General features: G+C 36.8%; 1 protein-coding gene across 4 annotated transcripts in view; it reads right to left on the bottom strand.

Moving 5' to 3' along the window:
* Positions 1–7,369: 7,369 nt before the first annotated feature.
* The window catches only part of ZDBF2 (zinc finger DBF-type containing 2), a 31,776-nt gene continuing 24,588 nt past the window's right edge, over positions 7,370–14,557 (bottom strand). For all 4 annotated transcript variants that reach the window (XM_083374997.1, XM_083374999.1, XM_083374998.1 and 1 more), the window contains one exon: positions 7,370–12,443. In XM_083374997.1, coding sequence (XP_083231123.1) covers positions 9,803–12,443 — 2,641 coding nt within the window. In that variant the 3' untranslated portion in view covers positions 7,370–9,802. The remainder of the gene's footprint in view (positions 12,444–14,557) is intronic.

The following is a 14,557-nucleotide window of genomic DNA, read 5'->3' as shown; positions in this document are numbered from 1 at the left end:
AAAAGGGGGAGATGAGAAAACAATTCATATAACCACATATTATTTATTTATTTATTTATTTATTTATTTATTTATTTATTTATTTATTTATTTATTTATTATTTAATTTTTATACTGCCCTTCTCCCGAAGGACTCAGGGCGGTGTACAGGGCAATAAATATAAAAAACAGAATACAAAAGTTAAAAAACGATTAAATATTTAGCCCAAGTTTAAAACAGTATTAAAAACATATTAAAACTCCAACCCTAACCCACCAGACCAGGTCAGATTGCTCAAATAAGTTTTTAGATTGCGCCGGAAGGAGCGAAGGTCGGGGGCCATCCGGAGCTCAACCGGGAGGCGGTTCCACAGGTCTGGCGCGCCCACAGAGAACGCCCTCCCCCTGGGGGCATTAATTATACCTTAATATTCTTCCCACACAATAATATATTCTCCTGAGATAAAACAATTATGATTCTCCTGGACAGCATAAGATATAAAATCAAACAACATGAATAAAAATATGAATAGAATAGAGCTGGAAGGGACCTTGGAGGTCTTCTAGTCCAGCCCCCTCCTCAAGCAGAACCTATACCAGTGATGGCAAACCTTTTAGAGACCGAGTGCCCAAAATGCAACCCAAAACCCACTTATGTATTATCGGGTGCCGGGTGGGCATGGCCCATTGCATGGGTGAGGCCGGTTGGGTGGGCATGGCCCGTTAGGTGGGCGTGGCTGCGGTGGTAACAGCAGACTGGGTGGGACTAAAAGTTAAATCAATCAATTTCAACTTTGCGAGATCTTTTTTTTTCCCTGCGAGAAGTTGAAATTGATTGAACCTTTTTTTCCCCCCACATGGTGGCAGAGGCCTAAAGCGAAAAAGTTTTATAAAACCCAGCTGAAACCCTAGGACTGGGGCGACGGTGCGTGTGCCCATAGAGAGGGCTCTGCATGCCACCTGTGGCACCTGTGCCATATGTTCGCCACCACGGACCTATACCATCTCCAACAGGTGAATGTCTAGTCTCTTCTTAAAAATCTCCTGTGATGGAGCGCCCACGATTTCTGGATTTCTTGATCAGTTTCCAACCATTGTTTCTCGTCCTTCCCTCTGGTGCTTTGGTGAATAACCTGGCCCCCTCTGCCTTGTGACAGCCCTCAGATACTGGAACACTGCTATCATGTTTGAGAAGGCTTTAACTCTAACTTGACCAGAGCATAGCTAAAGAATGTCGGTCAGTTTCTCAGCTGTTATGATCCGCCAAACATTTTGGTATCAAAGGACCAACATCACAGATTTATCTTCCTAATGTTTAGCTATGGATATTCTGGTTGCAGTCAACAAAAATGCCACTATTTTTTTTTAAAAAAATGTATTAGTGTTAGACCCTGAAAATATATTTGTCAAAGTGAATTGTAGACACAAATTCTTTGATTTCTAGTTTTATCAATAATCCAAATTACCCCAGAGTAGAAGGAAAATTCAGACATGATTACTACAAGTGGAAATAAGTTCCATCTTCTTCACAAGCATTCCAAAGAGCTTTTTCTGTTCATGCATGTTATTTTAAAAGTAATCATATATCATCTATTGGATAGTTTAAGATAATTTTCTTTAATTTGGGCTAAGAATGATAACACTTAGTTCCATTTCCATATTTTATTCTACTCTTGAAGTGCTTTCTCCAAAGCCATTTTCAAACCAATTAGAGCTGAAGTATTTTTTCTGTGACACTATTATATAATTTAGAGATAACTCTTTTAGATTAATCTGAATGAGTCAATAACTTTGCTTCAAAGTTTGTCTATGGCCCGTTGGCTTGAGTTTTTTATTTCTGAATTAAGAAGAAAGGATCTAAACTGTAACTGAAAAAGCTGAGCATATTCTGAGGAAGTTAACTCATCACCTCCAGTTTAATAGATCAAAGCCCTTGGTCTGTATAATTTCTAACTGAATTTGGTTTATAACATGTAGTAACACAGAGAGAATTTAGGACAGCTAAAAATAGAAGCAAAATTAACAAAAGGGTGCTGCTATTTTTACCCATTTCACTCGGATTTTAAAATTAGGACTCAAAAAAAAAAAAGCTCTAAACTTCTAATCTTTACCTGTCTGGTAGAAATCAGCAATTTTGAGTATCCCAGTGGTATTCTTTAGTGACTTACATTTCAAATCAGATTTTGATTTTCACTTCTGCTAATAATCATTTGATTTTTTTGTAAGTGGAAAGCCTAATAAGATAAAATTGGAGTTCCAACTCCATCCTTGTTTTTAAATGTAATTTTTATATAAAACCAGTCTTTTTCCAGCAAGCATAAAATATTTTTGCCATCGACTAAGAATTAACAAAAATAGATTAATAAAACTTGAAATAAAAATAATTAGGGAGTAAAACCATTCAAGTGGCTGTAATTCTTCTAAGCCATAACAATGTTTGTATTTTCCATTTCCTGATTTCCATTTTAATTGATTTTATTACAGGGATGAAATTCAATTTAGAAAACTATTATTGTTTTCCAACAGTGATTTGTAGATATTGTATTTTGGGGGCAATTTTTAAATAGTTGTTTATATAAATCATTACTACAGTTTCCATGAGTGTTGTTGTTGTTGTTAGTTGCGAAGTCGTGTCCGACCCATCGCGACCCTATGGACAATGTTCCTCCAGGCCTTCCTGTCCTCTACCATCTTCTGGAGTCCATTTAAGCTCACGCCTACTGCTTCAGTGACTCCATCCAGCCACCTCATTCTCTGTCGTCCCCTTCTTCTATTGCCCTCAATCTTTCCCAGCATTAGGCTCTTCTCCAGTGAGTCCTTCCTTCTCATTAGGTGGCCAAAGTATTTGAGTTTTAGCTTTAGGATCTGGCCTTCTAAAGAGCAGTCAGGGTTGATCTCCTCTAGGACTGACCGGTTTGATCGCCTTGCAGTCCAAGGGACTCGCAGGAGTCTTCTCCAGCACCATAGTTCAAAGGCTTCAATTCTTTGGCGCTCAGCCTTTCTTATGGTCCAGCTTTCACTGCCATACATTGCAACTGGGAAGACCATAGCCTTGACTATACGCACTTTTGTTGACAGGGTGATGTCTCTGCTTTTTAGTGTGCTGTCTAGATTTGCCATGGCTTTCCTCCCAAGGAGCAAGTGTCTTTTAATTTCTTGGCTACAGTCCCCATCTGCAGTGATCTTGGAGCCCAGGAAAATAAAATCTGTCACTACCTCCATTTCTTCCCCATCTATTTGCCAGGAATTGAGAGGGCCAGATGCCATGATCTTGGTTTTCTTAATGTTTAGTTTCAACCCAACTTTTGCACTCTCCTTCTTCACTCGCAACAAGAGGCTCTTTAGTTCCTCTTCACTTTCTGCCATTAGAGTGGTATCATCTGCGTATCTTAGGTTGTTGATGTTTCTTCCGGCAATCTTAATTCCAACTTTTGATTCATCTAGCCCTGCCTGTTTCATGATGTGCTCTGCATATAAGTTAAATAGGCAGGGCGACAGTATACAGCCCTGCCGGACTCCTTTCCCAATTTTGAACCAATCAGTGGTTCCGTGTCCAGTTCTCACTGTTGCTTCTTGGCCTGCATATAGGTTTCTCAAGAGACAAATACGATGGTCTGGTATGCCCATCTCTTTAAGGACTTGCCAGAGTTTGTTATGATCCACACAATCAAAGGCTTTAGCATAGTCAATGAAGCAGAAGTAGATATTTTTCTGGAACTCTCTAGCTTTCTCCATGATCCAGCGTATGTTAGCAATTTGATCTCTAGTTCCTCTGCCTCTTCGAAATCCTGCCTGTACTTCTGGTAGTTCTCGATCCATGAGTGTTACATAATTGCAAATGATTGTGAAGTGAATCAGACTAATTTATGAATTATCCATTATATAAATTCTTATAGAAACTACAGGAGGTTGTTATCCAGCCTTCAAGTGTATGCCTTCCTATTGACCTTGATAATAAAGTATATATTTATTAGATTTATATTCTGCCTTTATTTCATATGACCTAAAATGAGATACATAATACTCCCTTCCCTTTCATCCCAACTCACCTTACCGAATTGTTGTGGGGTACATAATTTTCCCTACAACCATCCTGTATGGTGGGCTGGGCTGAGAGTGATGATAAAAAACAAATAATATTTAACACTGTTCAGAACTTAAACAAATAACAAATACTAATTTAATGTTTATTTTATTGAAATAAACTATTTTTATTTTTCTATATTTTAAAACAAATAATTATAAATGATCACAAGCAAAGGAGAAATATTTTATTAAGTTCCACTTGTGTATGCCTACTGATAAAAAATATGAACTGATAAGACATTGAAACCTGGCTTTCTGTATAAAATGCAGAGCTTATTTGTATTGTAAAACTCTTGAGCTAGTCTATGTTTGGAATTACCAATGACATGATACTGGAGCAGTGGATAAGAGCCCCTTAGCTGGCTTAAGCTGAAATCAAAAGGGGAAAAGAGCAAGATTCAAAACTGCTCTGCAACATTATACAGGTAGTCCTCGACTTAGAACCACAATTGAGCCCAAAATTTATGTTGTTAAATGAATCATTTGTTAAGTGAGTTTTGCCCCATTTTATGACTTTTCTTGCCACTGTTAAGTGAATTATTGCAATTGTTAAGTTAGTAACACGGTTAAGTGAATCCAGATTCCCCATTGACTTTCGTTTGTCAGAAGGTTGCAAAAGCTGATCACATGACCCCAGGATACTGCAACTGTCATAAATATGAACCAGTTGCCAAGCATCCAAATTTTGATCATGTGATGATGGGGATGCTGCAAGTCATGTGAAAAATGGTCATCACTTTTTTCAGTGCCGTTGTAACTTTGAATGGTCACTGAATGAACTATCGTAAGTTGAGGACTACCTGTATTACTAAAACGCATAAATAAAATGAAACAAATCTGTAATGTTGCAACTAAATAATGTTTTATTTTAACTATATTACTCTTTTAGAGCACCTGGTGTTACAAAACCCATTTTGCACATTCTCCTAAATAGGATCCTAACCGTCACCTAAGGCAAATGTTAAGAGTGGTTTAAGTCAGATTCTGATCCTAAGAAAGTGTCTGTACTTTAAATATTTAAAGATAACTTCAGTATATAACTGAATTTAATAGTCTGTGACAAAATTAAGTGCCATCTCATACGATTTGTAAAGCAATGATGTAACAGGAGTAATTGGGGTATATCTTGATGCTGCACTCACAAACATCCTTCTCATCCATTTTATTAAATTTATGTGCCCTCCATCTTGTCATTTTAATTTTAATGGAATTGAAATTAATTCAGTTCAATTTCAAACATGATTGTTTTCCTTAGGACCAAAGTACTTCAATTTTACTGGCTCTGTGATGGTAACAACTATAGATAGTGTATTTGGTTGCCTTGTAATAAATATATAAAATCCTCTAGAATCCTGCGTATATTAACATTGTCTATTAACAAAGATACTTCCAATCTATCTTTTGTAACTGACAATCTACCTCTAGTGTATTTTGGTTTGGAGACTATACAGGTAGTCCTCGACTTACAACAGTTCATTTAGTGACCATTCAATGTTACAATGACACTGGAAAAAGTGACTTATGACCATTTTTCAGTTATGACCTTTGCACCATCCCCATGATCATGTGATCAAAGTTCAGATGCTTAGAACTGGTTCCTACGTATGACCATTGCTGTGTCCCAAAGTCATGTGATCCCTTTTTACGACCTTCTGACAAGCAAAATCAATGGGGAAGCCAGACTCACTTAACAATTGAGCTACTTATCAACTGCAGCACTGAGGCAAGGTCACAAAACGGGGCAAAACTCACTTAACAAATGTCTCAACAACACAAATTTTGGGCTCAATTTAAGTTGAGTACCTGTAATTAGCTGCAGTATTATTAACTTTATTTATGAATACAAGTGAAATTAAATATGTTTTATTCATTTAGGAAATAAAGAATAAAAGAATAAAAATCAAGAAATGTTATAATGGAAAATCACTGCTAAGAGGGAGCCCTCATTTTTAATAATAGAAGAAGAAGCTAAGCCTGGTAAAACCAGCATTTGCATAGGTTTAATAAAATAATGTCCAGATTTCTATGTTGATAAATTGCATAAAGGGTGAAAAATATGAAAAAATATTTTGACCTATGTTGATGGCAACAGTTTATGAAAATGTTATTATTAAAAAGATGGCTGTATTATTTTGAAAATAACATGTGTTGTTTCTGCAGTTTTATTTTGCTCACACTTTCCTTAGAAGACACGTGAAGTGAAACTTTCAAACTTTGGATCCTACTTTTTCCAATCTGAATTACATTCATTGTAAGACGACATTTATTTGCAAAAATGTAATTGGGGAAATGATTCCCCTGGGTATCCTGTAGCATCAATAGTCCTTCCAGATGGGTAAGTCTTAGAATTGATAGCTGTCTTTCAGTGAGCTTTTAAACAATATCTTTTGTGCTAGGATCTCTGTTTAAAATCTCAGTTCTGACATATAAATAGAAATAAGATGAAGCTATCATTTTGGGTCTGTTCTGTTTCTATTTTCCAAATTATAAATTATCTTTCACCTTTCTACCAGAGTTGGGTAAATAGAACAAAAGAACACAAAATTGATTTGAATTTTTGTACATGTCTAGTGTTGTATTTTCTTTTCCTGATGTGAGATGTTTTAGTGTTACATGCTTACTTTTTTCTTAACATAATTTAAAAGCTCTTTTCTTTTACATGCACTATATTGTGTACATTTTAAATTTCAAACTGCATTGCAATACCCTGAAAAGTAAGAGCTGTACTGATGTTAATGGTGTCAGTCTCTATAAAATTGGGGCAAACAAATTTCTCTTCCATGCCTACATTCAATACATATTCATGCAACATTGATGAAATATTTATTAAAATATTTCTATGGGAGCTCTCTTCTTTGAAGCGAATCATTCATATAATATTCATTGTCAGAAAAGGAAATGGGCTTCTGTGCACACAATGACAACTGTATCTTTCTTATATCCTCAAGAGTTGTAAAATCCCCCAGGTTTACCAATTCCAGAACTATTCCTTGCAACATGAGATGTAATCTAAGTCTGCTTAGAAGCTTTTGAAGCGCAAATCCTGAGGCTCTCTCTGAAACCAGATGCTGAAAAGTAGTTGTCTAGTATATGAGGGGATGGGGCAGAAAAAAGAGTGAGCCTGGCAGGCACAGTTTGGGGAATGAATAGCAATTTTTTTAAGACTGATATAGAAGCCAACCCCCTAACATCTCAAAATCTGAAAGCCAATAAAAATATGAAACTCAGTTAGTCCTTAGTTAGAACAGATGGCAGGTATGCCCATGTCACAGGCACAGGAAATCATCTAGATGTTTACACAATACGTTTTGGATCCTGATTTATTTATTAAAATGTTGAGCACTCCAGATATTGTAACTGTGTAAGATAATAAGTTAAAAACCTATCCATAAAACCAGTGAACTGATAAAATACAGTTTTAACCAAAATATATTGTCTCTCCGACATTTACTTTACCAAACATACACCATAATCTTAATCCCAGAAGTGAAGCATGTTCAAAAATAATAGTTATAGAATTTTCAATTCTGCACAATTTTCTCCAAAAGTATATTCCAAGCTCTTTACAATACAAAAAATAAGATGTTAGATATCTTCCTGTTTTAAAGAAAATATATAAATATATCAAGATAATTATCCATTTTTTTTAAATATAGCCATTTTCTTTATATTCTGTTTTAAAAATGGCACTCTGATTGAGGAACCAATTTACACATCAAAGACAAACATACAAATATAAAAAATGTTTAACATTAGACAGCCTGTGCCTTGTGCATCCTGAGGTTGGGAAAAATGGGAATGTTAAGAAAGCAGGATATATAGAAATATGTACAATTTTAGAATTGGTGAAGACAATGTACTCTGTCACAAAAACGTACAGAACAGAATGTAAAAAATCAGCATGTTAGTTAAAAAGACATTGCTATCCATCATATATGCATCAGTGAAATTTTGCATATAAATACGAAAACTGTTTGCAATAAACCTTTTATCAGGTAACATGGCTATAAAATTATCAGGTAATTTTTTTTGTTTAAATAAGTTTATATTAGTGTAGTATATGACTGGGAAACCCATAATTAGGTTACAATAGTTCATGGTAATAGAATACTGGAAGTAATATTCTAACAACTTGGGATGTTTGAACAAAATAGTTATTTTTCATATAAATACCTGTTGGAATTCTCAGAAAACAGAAATTCAACCAATCCAAATGGAGAAATATATTATTATTTTGTACAGGTAGTCCTCTTATGACCACAACTGAGTCCAAAAGTTTACAGCCTTTCTTGTCACAGTTGTTAAGTGAATCACTGCAGTTGATAAGTTAGTAAACCAGTTATTGAATCTAGCTTCCCCATTAACTTTGCTTGTCAGGAGGTCACAAAAGGGGATCACATGACCTTGGGACACAGCAACGGTGATGAATATGAACCAAGCAGCTGAATTTTGATCGCATGATCATGGGGATGCTGCAAAGGTCTTAACTCTGAAAAACGGACATGTGTCACTTTTTCAGTGCTATTGTAACTTTGAACGGTCACTAAACAAACTGCTGTAAGTCAAGAATCACCTGTATTTAAGAGTAACATATACCTTGGAATATGCTGTGAGAAAAATGTTTTTAGCAAAAATATTAATGCAAGCCAAAATAAAGTGAAATTATGTAGTTACCTTTTTAAAAATTCAACTTGGAAATCTATTTTAAACATGAAGTAGCATTTTTCAGAAACTTGTTTACATATTGAAATTACTTTAAAATGCTTTCAAAACTATATTGTGAGATGAAACTAGGTAGTAATGCATTTTAAGGGCAGATTAAGGGTAGAAATATTGCTTATACACAGCAGTCTTGATTAACCATTCTGTATGATTTTAAAAATCAATGATTCTTCCAGAAAAAAAATTAAAAAATCAAAAGAAAAAGAAAAAAATATTTTTCAATAGCAGCTTCATTCTAGGAGGACATCCGATACTTTTGAGAAGGTAAAGATGATTTCGTATTTGTGATCTGAATTTAAAATACAATCACTGCATGATATCCAAATTTGGACTCCAGGTAAGGTTACTTCTTCAAATTCAATGCATACATTTTAAATCTCCATGTGCGATTTCCAAAAAATTGGCTCTACACAATCAAAGATTCTACAAGGAAGTTAAGGGGAAACTGACAATCTTAACAAACAGCAAGAGTGCCCATTTGGTTCCACACTGATGTGGAATGAGTTTTGGCATTGCTTAGTTTACCAACAAGATATCAAAGCTGAGCTTCACGTAAAAGGTAAACTTTTTCAATGACTGACACTGGTTTTACAAGGGAAAATAATGCTCTGCTTGAGAAAAATATTATAGCAAGCTGCAAAACTGGGCTTTTACTGCTTTAAAAAATAGTTTTAACTCAACATGCAGTGCATTTTTGTAAAAGAAAAAGGTGCCGGAACTCACAAATGTCATACAACCTGCCTTGTCCTACCCTACAAGGTTCCATCCAAAAAAGGTGCCGGAACTCCGTTCTGAGCGTTCTATGAGAAAAAAAAGCCCTGTCAACATGTAATGTGCAGAACACTTACAAAGCAGCAATATGAGCTATTTCCTGACTATTAGCTTACTGCTGGACCTTTAAATTGTTCCATTTCTAATTCTGATGTATTATCTTGAAAAGCCACTCCCACTTTTTACTCCCTTTCCAGCCCTCTTAAAGACAATCCCAAAGCAAGTTTATATGATCTGAGCAACGTTATTTCACAGTGCAAAAAAGATTCTTGTCTCTGGTCACTTGCCATGTCTTTACTTTGGAAGTTCTTACAGCGGCTCTCTGCCTGTTTTCTGGAACAGTGTTCAAAAAAGGTTTTTTTGACTTCCCTGACACTGTCAGTTTTTTAATATCAGCTTTTTCTTTCTGAAGATGCTTCTTTATGGTAGTGTTCTTTGAGTGATGCCTGAGAATAGATGATCTAAGGGCACAAGATTTTTTTTTAAACTTTCCTTCTATTTGCTGGGTTGTATTTCTGGGTGGTTGTTTCCTACTGGCTTTCTTGACAAGGTCATGTTTGATAAAAATTAACTCTGAAGTTTTTTTCGGAAATCCTGATTCTCTACTATTGATTTTTTTCCTCTGCCATGTTTTCTTTGGATTGTCTCTTTCTAAACAATCAGCAGTATGGGACTTTAAGGGACATTTGACTCCTTTCCTCTTAAATGGATTGAATTGAAAGTCACCTTCCTGCTGTGATTGATGTGAAATAAATAAGTGTTTACAGCATTTCTCTGAACAGTTATACATCAAGCATTCTGATCTTTCAGATGAAATACAAGGGTCCTCTGTCTTATGAGTTGAATTCCTATCGTTCTCGTTAACAGGGTCAAGCAAGAGAGATGCCGCACAGTTGTCTGGTGAATTGAAGGGCTTTGATATATACTGGATATCAGCTTGTTTCTTCCTGTTTCCATCAAAGTTGAGGTTCCTGAAGAGCTGTCGAACATGTGCAGGCTTCTTTGTTTTCCCCCTAGCTAAGCATTTCGGAGGTATTTTTAAAATTCTATTTGTCAGAGGGTCGTAATACTTAATGGAAGTTGGTTTGTACTTGTACCTTACAGAATCTTTACTATCTGTGGAATTGTGGCTTTTAGTTTTGGGCACCTTTTCAGCCTTGTTCCTAAATTGTTTCATCTCTGGCAATGAAAGAACATAAACTAGTGTTTGTGGCTGTAAAGGGCTCATGATTTTGGTATAAGATTCAGGAAGCTTAAGAGCACATAGCCTTGTTTTCATGGTAGGCGTTTTCTCATTCTCTGACCAAAGGAGGTTAGCCATCTGATCTTGTAGCTGATAGTCCTTCCTAATTATTTTTTGCTTTACTACTGGATACTGTATTAAACTTGTTTGCGTACCATGGCTAACCTTGACTACTTGGCATCTTGAGGCAAGGCGACAAATTCTTTTTTTGGGATTCTTCGGGGGCTTTGGAACATGTATTTCTGAAGTTGCAGATAAGTTGCTGAAATCAGGGCCATCGCTTAGCCCATCAGTAAATTCGGGAAGCCCTTTAGCTGACCCAGCCTCTGTTTTGTTAGGTGCAACTGCATTGATCTTCTCATCATTCTTTTGAGGTTTTTTTCTCGGTGTACGATGAGCCAAGGGCTCAGTATCAAAATGGCAGCGGAAGCGGCCTTCTCTAAAATCCCGCACAAGTGCTTCAATTTTCATATCATCTTCGTACATAATCTGAGACCAGGTTTTTCCTACAAAGGAAGGAGGCACATGAGGCAGAGCTGGAAGAACTGGTTCTTTATTTTGAACTGAAATATCATTTTCTGCTTCTGCTGTTTGTTGCACTGAAATATTTTTAAAAATGGCACTGAGTTGGTTGCCATAGTTTTCATCTTGTAGATTTACTTTAACTTCTTTGAGCAGTTCTAGATTTTTAGCAGCTAACTTGGAGAGGTTTGCTTGTGAATCAACAGCTGCATCACAATCAAAACTCATATCTGAACCATGCAAACTACTGCGATCCAAAAGTGACAGAATATTTACACAGGAACTTGTATCTTCTTCTCTGCAAGGCAACTCTTTGGGAAGAGGTTCATAGCAGTATTTCAAAATGACCTGTTCAATTATTTCATTTATAGAACTTTCAGTACTTCTGCACAAATGTTCTTTTTTTCTTGGTAATTGGGGAGCTGCTTGAAAAGTCAGGGAACTGCTTGTGCCCACAGGTTTTCTAGCATTCCTGAGACAGACATTAATCCGAGTTTTATCCTGAGATTCTAAGTCATCTTGTTTTAAAAAAAGTTGACCTGAGATTAAAGAGTTCCCTTTATTATAGACAGGACTCTCATGAAAATGTGAAACAGTTTTTGACAGGACTGGCTGTAAAACAAAGTGTTTGTCTGAATTCAAAAATCCATCTTGGTTGCATATATCTTGGGTAGCCTGCTCACGTATGTCATCTGAAACTGCTCTTGCTGGATAACTAATGTTTTGTGCAAGTCTATGAGGAGTGGATGGCACCTCACTAATAGGTAATGGATGGGGTAAAATATCCCTAGCTGTAAATGAGACTTCCTGACTGTTATTTTCAGTCAAAAGGCTTGTCGGACCAAGATTATTTATATTACTGGAAGTGTCCAGATTTCGTTGTGAAGCTCCTAGTTTGGGTTGTTGTCCCTTTTGGATAGGTAGAAGTTCCACAGAAGCCTTCTTCTGCTTTTCATGGCTCCGGGAAATAAGGCAGCCTGATTCAGCAGTGAATCCACTCTCGATGTTTGGATTTTCCACCCTGCTCGTTTCTCTCTCCTTCTCTTTGACTTCCACTGAAACAGCAGCCCCATCTTTTGCAAGAAGCTGGGAGTTGAATGGCATGTCATCATAAGTTGGTCTAGGGAAAGGGAAAAAATATAGATCAATATTATAAATTATTGAACATTAAAGCAGAATGTGCAGCTAAGGAATGAAAAGCAAGGAGAGTTAATAAAACTTTAATGGTCCTATTAGTATGACTAGCAGTACAGCTGCAAACCAAACTGGCTTACCAACCACTTATAAACCACTCAGTAACGCACAAGTTTGAGCTCTGAATTTCATGGATTCATATGTTATTTAAATCCCACTGCTACATAATGGTGAGGCATGAGAGGGAACTTTCAACATTCTGCATCATTGGGGAGAGGGCACCACGAACTCCAAAATCACTTTTTGTGTCAAATTTTTCAGTCACAATACTTAATACGTTCTGAGATAACAAGAATCATGGTTCGTGTCCGGGTTCACACCGAACCAAAAAACTAAACAGATTAGTTGAAATGGTGTAACACAGAAATCTGCAAATTAATCAACTGTATTTTAAGCCAACATAGCTTGCAAAGCTAGCCTTAGCTATGCTAATTGCAGGAAACCTTAATGTAATCATGTAGGTAAGCAGCTGAATGGGCTGTTATTCAAAAGTAGCGAAGGTCCATATCTAAATTATAAAAGAAGAAATCTTACATTGGAACTTATAGGATACAGTACCATTGATTTTTAAAGAAAATCAGAATAAGCAAAATGTATGAAGAAAATAAATAATTTAAACTCAGTATAACTGTATACACAAAAACCAAAAACTGGACTTCCACTAGAAACTCAGACAAATCTACAAATATCTAAGTAATAACAATATGAAAGCTTAGCTTAATTAATATGAGTTAAGCAGGATTATTTTTGATTGTGAAATTATTTTGATGTCACTAGTCTCTCTTTTTATCCCTCTCATAAACAGTAATTAAAAAACTGATCAGCAACAAATTATATGTAGCCTTCGACTTAATAAGAGGAATTGGAATTGGAATTTCTGTCATTAAGTAATACAGTCAAAAAACACAAGCACACTGCTTAGCAACAGCAATCCCTGAAGTCCCAGTTGTTGTCATTAACCATGGTTATTAGACGAGGGAACTTCTTGCCAACTTCCCACAATCAAGGTCAGTGGGGCAGGAAGTTCCAAGTTCAAGGCCTGCAGGCAGGTAACTGCTGGGCAGGAGGGGAGGGGCGTTGAGGGGAGGGAGGGTGTGTAGATGAAAGAGAGAGTTGAGGAAGGTGCACGACAGGTACAGCATGGAGAGGGTGCACGAGACTGCAAGAAAGTGTCAGGAGGGTGTACAAGCGGTGCCATGTGGGTTGGGGAGTGTGTGCAAGAGGCACAGTGCAGGCAAGGGAAGGGTGTGAGGGAATGTGCAAGAGGAGCCACAAGTTGGTCAGGGTGTGCGAGGGTGCATGAGGGTTTGTGGGTGGAACGGCATGAGCACAGAGGGTTTGGGGGAGGGTGTGCGAGTGGGGCAGACTTAGCCCAGTGACTTGTGACCTTCATTAGTGGCTTCCTCATTGACATTTCATTCTGTGCTGGTCATAACTATCATTCATTCAATGCTACTGTGACTTGGAATAGTCACTGACCGAATAATTGTAGCTTGAGGACTACCTATATATAAATCTATTATAGCTGTATAAAAACAAAAAAACCCAACCCCTCCATTTTCACTTACATTTGTATACAGAAATGTTTTTCAACTCATGACTAGGCATCCTCCATGACAGCCACAGCCCCTCTTGCAACACTTTTGACAACACTCCTGATCCACTTGGTGCCTCTTGTGCACTTTTCTTGAGCCTCCCAGCACCTCTCAGATAGATACATCTTTACGCCTCAACCTGTGCAGCCCCTCTTGTGCACATTCCCCAACCTGTGCAGTGTTTCTCATACACTTCCACACACCCTTTCACTCCCTTTTCTACCTGATACCTCTACTTTAGTTGTGGAGAGCTGGCAGGAAGTTGCCTTGCTTAATGAATGCAGGATTCATTTAACAATGGCAACAGGGACTGTAGGGATTGCCATTGCTAAATTCCAGTCCCAATTGTGGTTTAAGTTGAGGACCACCTATATATGTGAATAAATGCTTATAGTTAAATTTTAAAAGATTCTAGAAAAAAACATCAGTAAACATAAAATGTTAA

Source organism: Vipera ursinii, assembly GCF_947247035.1.
Source record: "Vipera ursinii genome assembly, chromosome: 1".
Classification (NCBI taxonomy): domain Eukaryota; kingdom Metazoa; phylum Chordata; class Lepidosauria; order Squamata; family Viperidae; genus Vipera; species Vipera ursinii.
This window is presented reverse-complemented; position numbering and strand designations above follow the sequence as displayed.